Here is a 6,000-nt window from a genome sequence, read left to right on the forward strand (position 1 = left end):
TAAAACTTAACTAGAATTTAAAAATGGCTTGACACAAATAGAAATTCAATTGAAACACGTGGGAAAAAAATCCTAACTTTTAAGTGATGTGTGTTATCAAGCGTAACGGCATTTTTAGGTAATATATTTATCTATTTAAAAAAAATAAAATTTAAATGTCGTCTTGCCCACCCGGGCGGTATGGTCTCTCCTTTCAAGCTCTGGTCCTCTACCAGAGGCCTGGGAGCTTGAGGGTCCTGCGCAGGATCTTAGCTGTCCCAAGGATTGCGCTCTTCTGAATGGAGACGTCGGACGTTGTTCCTAGTATCTGTTGGAGCCATATATACGTATATATATATATATATATATATTTTTTTTAATAAGATCTAAAAGTTTTTTGATTGAAAGCAGTGAATTAGTCTTTTTTTTTGTATTCTAGTTACATCTGAGATGCAATTGTTGGCCGTTTTCAACAATATACATCGAAAATAAAGACATTGATTGACTGAAAATGGTTCAAGATTAGATGAAATGTCTTGTTTTCTCATGTATATTTATAATTGCTCTTCACCTAAAATTATATTTATTTTGTCCGATTACTCGATTAATCAATAGAATTTTCAGTCGATTACTCGATTACTAAAATATTCGATAGCTGGAGCCCTACTTGATTCCGATCCTCTAAAAAAAATGGCGCGGTCGGCCCGATTTCACGTAATTGGATCGGGGACATCCCTCCTACTAATGGTAAATAAAAACAATGTGGAATTTAAAATCAACATATTTTCCCCTTACGTTTTCTCAGTTTAAACTTTCAACCAGTCATTTATGTTCTTTTCTGAATATATTAAAATTTGGACTTCCACATCATTGCATTGTTTTTATTCACAACTTGTATTGCACAGGTGTCAAACCGATTCCAGAAAGGGCCAAGTGGGTGCTGGATTTTGTTCCAACCGATACAACGCAGAGAGTTTAACCAATGAACTTCCTGCTGAAACAAGCAGCACCTGACAAAGTTTCACTGATTACACATGTAAAAGATCTAAATGGTGAAAAGGTGTCCTCTTCATTGGTTGGAAAGCAAACCTGCATCCACTTGGCCCTTTCTGGAATCGGTTTGACACCTGTGTTGTAGTGTTCCAACTTTTTGGGGGAGCCGATTTGTTCAGACAACAAATTTATGAAAATTATAAAATGTTAATGCCGCCTGTGTATGACAGTTGAGTATTTAAAAATAGTGCCCAGATAATTAGATTCATACTGGTAATTGCAGTGGTGCTGGTTAGTTTTTCTTCAAATGAAAAGCTTCGTCAGCCCATGTTAGAAAGTTTTCGTCATCTTTTAGGTTTCCATTTTACTGCAAACCTATGTGCAAAGACAATAAATACGGAGGACCATATGGGACTGAATGAAATGTTTCAATCTTTGAATAAATACTTAAATGTGTCATTAAAATAGTCAATTTAATGTTTAAAAAAAAAAAAAAAAAAACACTAATTATTTTATAGACCTGTGTGGCAGCACTTCATGAATTTATGTCAAACTCGCCCATCAAAGTCAGTGAGCGGGACTAACACCTGAATGGTTCCTCAGCACATCGAGCCAAGAAGGGTCAATTTTAGATAAACGATCGATGCAGAGCCAGTAAACAAATTCTGACACACAAGGTGGCGCTTCCATAGCCTGGATTTCCAGACTCACCGCTGATCCAGCTCAGGAGTCTGCTTCTCAATTATACAAAGCGACAGTCCAGCCGGACCCAATGATGCCACTAGGGGGCAGCGTATCTTCCATCATTAAACAAAATACTTTTGGACTTTTTGGATAGTTTTAGATTTAGTTAAAAGTTAATTCGGATTTACGCGGAAATTCGTCGTAACCCGGGCACTACCTGTACTTACCGTAATTTCCCGAATATAACGCGCACTTTTTTCCCCCCAAAATCAACTTGTAAACTCATGGTGCGCATTATAAACGGGTACATGGTTGGAGACAGAAATATATATGTATTACATATATATATATATATATAAACCGATTTTTTTTCATTGACACGGCCACGTTGTGTTGAAGAAGCGTATGCGGCGACCCGTTGCCGACCATTACGGTACGTGACGTCACCATTTTGTTTCGGTAATACTTCACTCTAATCGGCCGAATGATTTCGTCTGTGTTAAATTCTGCTTTTTTCACTCTTTATAAAGCACAGAATTTAGTTTCTTGAACTCATTTGAGTCGACGTTTATTGCAGCTCCGCAGTTCGGACAATAACAAATGTAAGGACACACACTTCCTGTGTCCGTCAACTATATCGGTCCCTCGGGAAACTCAAACCCAAATAACTATAGTTCCTTTTGTTACTGTCGTGTTGACAGCGATGAGCTCTCACGGATTTCCGACTTACGTTCTCACTTTCATTTTACCGTATCAATCCATGGAAGAAACATTTATTCATCATGAGGAAACGAGCAAGTTATACAGCAGCCTTTAAAAGAAAAGTCACATCTGTTTTGTTTTCTCCTAGATTCTGGTAAGTTGGAGAAGTTGTCAAATCATATTATTACCGTAAATATTGTCAGTTTACGGTAATGTTTTGAACTACCAATGTGCTATGCTTGTGCTGTGTTTCACCAGTCAGTAAAATGACATCTCTGTACATGAGCTCTGTTTTCTTGTATTATTCTATTTATTGGTGCTAAAATTAGGGTGCGCGTTATAAACGGGTACAATAATTTTCCCTAGATTTTACAAGTAAATTTGGGGTGCGCATTATACACGGGTGCGCCTTATATTCGGGAAATTACGGTAGATCAGCATTAGTCCCGCCCACTCACTTTGAAGGGTGAATTTGACAAATAAAATAAATTAATAAAGTGCTGCAACATGTGTCCATGAAGTAATTAAATTGTGAAATAATTGTTTTTACATTAAATGAGCTGGTATTTTAATTAGTGTTTGAAATGCCAGTTATCACTTTTTATTTCTGTGTTTTGTTAAATATGTATTCATCATTTAGTGTGTCTCCGGTAAGATTAGGTGCTTAAGAGCTCAGCAGTAGAATTGAATGGGAAAAGGCCATTTAGAGATGGTCAATATTTTGGAACATTTTTGGGTGCTTGTATCTTCTCTCGTGCAGAGGGGAATAAAACATTTGCATGAAAAAAATACTCATGTATGTATAAACTTCACTCTCTGGATTGTGCCATTTTATAATAAGGGATTCAACATGGACAGTCATAAGCACAAAATGGACTCAACTTTAATACAGTGTTCCCCAGCGTATAATAGACTTGCAGAATCACCTAATTATTCTGAGCCCCCCAACAACCACCACACAATTTGTCATATGTAAATGAACTCATCCGGTCATTGGTTCTGGACCTGGGCCAAAGCAATAAAAGTTTTGTCTTGGTGGCATCTTGGTGTCAATTAATTTTGTAAAAGAAGGTTTGGGAGCTTCTTTTGACCCAATTTAGTGGTTTGATCCAATCTTGTGGCGTCTATAGACCATTAATTTCTTGGGATTATCACAGTTTGTTGCAGGGCTTGGTCCCACTACCTTGCAAAAGCGGGGGGACACTGTAATCCAAAACTACTTTTAAATGCAAAGCTGTATGGAGGGGGAAATGGGATCCGCTGGACCCGGCTGTCCAACTGTTAATTTTACGATCCTCATTGCCCCTCCATCAGTCACTGCCACGGATGGGCATTTGGTGCTGCAGTGTGTTCTAAGTGTAGTCAGCAGTTTACGGTCCAACCCTTCTCTCAACTGTCTGGCTTCTCCTTTAAGATGAGAACAAGGCTGATGGTGCACACCGGGACCGGGGCCCCCCACGGACTCGAGGTGGGCCTGCGGGGCCTGGAGCAGGGCGAGGGCGAGAAGAAGGTCCCAACAGAGACCGAAGAAAGGAGGCAGACAGGTCAGACACTTAAAGCTTAGCAACTCTTTAAGTTGTTAACAAAACAAAGACAGGGAGCTAGCACGAGGGCATCTGCAAAGAGTGGCCCACATTAAGCTACACGACTGCCGATGCATCCGTTTGTTTTGAATGTTGTGGACTTCATCCAGTTTTTGTGCCAATAAGAATGCTCACAATGGTAGTTGGAGTGCTACAACAATATTAACATACAGTAGCATGAGTTTTGAAAAACTTTCACTGGTCCAAGTGGATGGTTTGTGCTCCTGTAGTCTTTAAGCTTTTTGCTAATTGAGTTTTCTCGGCAAGTGTTGTGAGTCCTGCTGACGAATGTTAACCTACGGGTTCATTCTGACTATAGAAAGGATAACAGAAGAGACAGAGACGCCAGACCGCCACCAGAGCCAAAGAAATACACCGAAACCCCAACCCCTGTAAGTCCGTCACTGGGCATCGTACCCTGGCAGGTGTCATAGTTTCTAAAGGCTATTCACAAAGCTCTTGGGCTCCTCCTCCTCCTCCTCTTCCTCCACATTTTAGTCCAGACCACCACTACCAGCAGGCAATTTCAATAATGAACCTGAATAATTTGCACCAACACAACTTGCTGAAGATGTCTCTTTGGTTGTCTTTTGCAGAAGTTCAGCTCAGCCAGTAAATACGCTGCTTTGCTAATGGACGGAGACGGTGACGACGCCGGGGATGTGGAGTAGAGAAGACTGCAAAAAAGAGGAGCAAATGAACATCAGAATAATGATTTCACATAGCTTATATTCTCATGTGGAAGTAGCCCCTGGGAGGACAATCACCCCCTTCCTTCCTCTTTCAAACCTGTCCTTTCCCTTTTTTTCCCCCCTCTCTTCTTCCTACCCTCTACCTCCATTGCTCAACTCTTGCCCCACTCTGACGACTCTTTCAGGATCTACACAATAGTCACCTACTGGACTTATTTTAACAGGGGGATAAAGCGTGTCTAGCTCATGGAAAGTGATGGAGAAAGTTGAAAAATTGTAATAAATAAATGGAAAAAAGTGGGAGAACCAAATTGTTTGTGGATTAAAGGTGCGATAAATCTGTTTATATAGCTATGGCAACAACGGACTTTTAAATCTGTCATTTACCATACCTCCTAGTGGGCCACGTCCATTCATTTTATTAGTCATGTGAAAAGCATAATCTTTTAACTCTTTTCTCTCTAAACTTAAATCACAAATCTTGTCTTCCAGTACTGATTTTATTCTGAAACTAACCCGCGTGTCATGTGTCCACTGTACAACAATGGCTTCGACATGATTCACTTTAGACGCCGAAGGACAACCGCCGCCTCACAACTCCCTTTGAGGCTTTCAAGTGCCATTATTGTTCTCCCCCTGATGGTTGTACAGACGTTGTTCTCTTTCTACACCTTCTGATGAAATCGCTTCAATTAAAGTCTTATCTGCTCTCTTTTCTGGCAGTCTTCCCATCCTCCACTGCTGTCTGCCAATCATTCTCTTCCTCTTGGGAGGACTACAGTGTGGGAGGTTTTCACGACATGACCTTATTACCTCCCATTTGCAGTAAAAGGTGTGTTAAGTAGGGCTGGGAACCTCTAGGTACCTCACGATACGATTTGGGATACAAGGCTCAGGATAACAATGTCGCGATATGGCGATGCAACAATTATCAAGACGTTGGTCAGGAAATTATTCAACTATACAACTAATAAACAGGAAAAACAAGCTATTTTCATCCTTTTGCTATTAATTAAAATGAGTATCACTAGTGGACGTCCAATCCGTTTTAACTGGAATGGTGGCAGCGAATGAACATTTCTTCTTTAGCTGCCATTCCTCCCACTTCAAACTGATTGGATGTTTATGGCAGTCAGTGGCAGCCAATGTCAAGCAATGAGTTCAGTTTGAGCCATTTCATGTCATTTACTGTTGATTTTTAGTCACTTAACCGTAATTTTCGGACTATAAGCCGCCACCTACCAGATTTGACAAGAAAACATTTGTTCAAAGATAAGCTGCACTGGACTATAAACCGCAGCTGTCCTGTTTGTATTATGGGATATTTACACCAAAAGATTTAACCGGTAACACTTTATTGCTTTATG

At 40.1% G+C, this 6,000-nt stretch overlaps 1 protein-coding gene across 4 annotated transcripts in view; it reads left to right on the forward strand.

The window, feature by feature from the left end:
- eif4ba (eukaryotic translation initiation factor 4Ba) overlaps window positions 1–5,682 on the forward strand; it is a 30,165-nt gene extending 24,483 nt beyond the window's left edge. Inside the window, exons 13-16 of one of the 4 annotated variants that reach the window (XR_009064313.1) lie at window positions 3,773–3,902; window positions 4,261–4,333; window positions 4,538–5,275; window positions 5,357–5,682. Coding sequence is in view for 3 of the 4 variants with exons in the window: in XM_057844907.1 (XP_057700890.1) it covers window positions 3,773–3,902; window positions 4,261–4,333; window positions 4,538–4,612 (278 nt within the window). In the remaining variant the exon portion in view is untranslated. The other 3 variants (XM_057844907.1, XM_057844908.1, XM_057844909.1) reach the window with 3 other exon arrangements.
- The last annotated feature ends 318 nt before the right edge of the window (window positions 5,683–6,000 follow it).

Source organism: Corythoichthys intestinalis, chromosome 9 (assembly GCF_030265065.1).
Source record: "Corythoichthys intestinalis isolate RoL2023-P3 chromosome 9, ASM3026506v1, whole genome shotgun sequence".
NCBI classification, from domain to species: Eukaryota; Metazoa; Chordata; class Actinopteri; order Syngnathiformes; family Syngnathidae; genus Corythoichthys; species Corythoichthys intestinalis.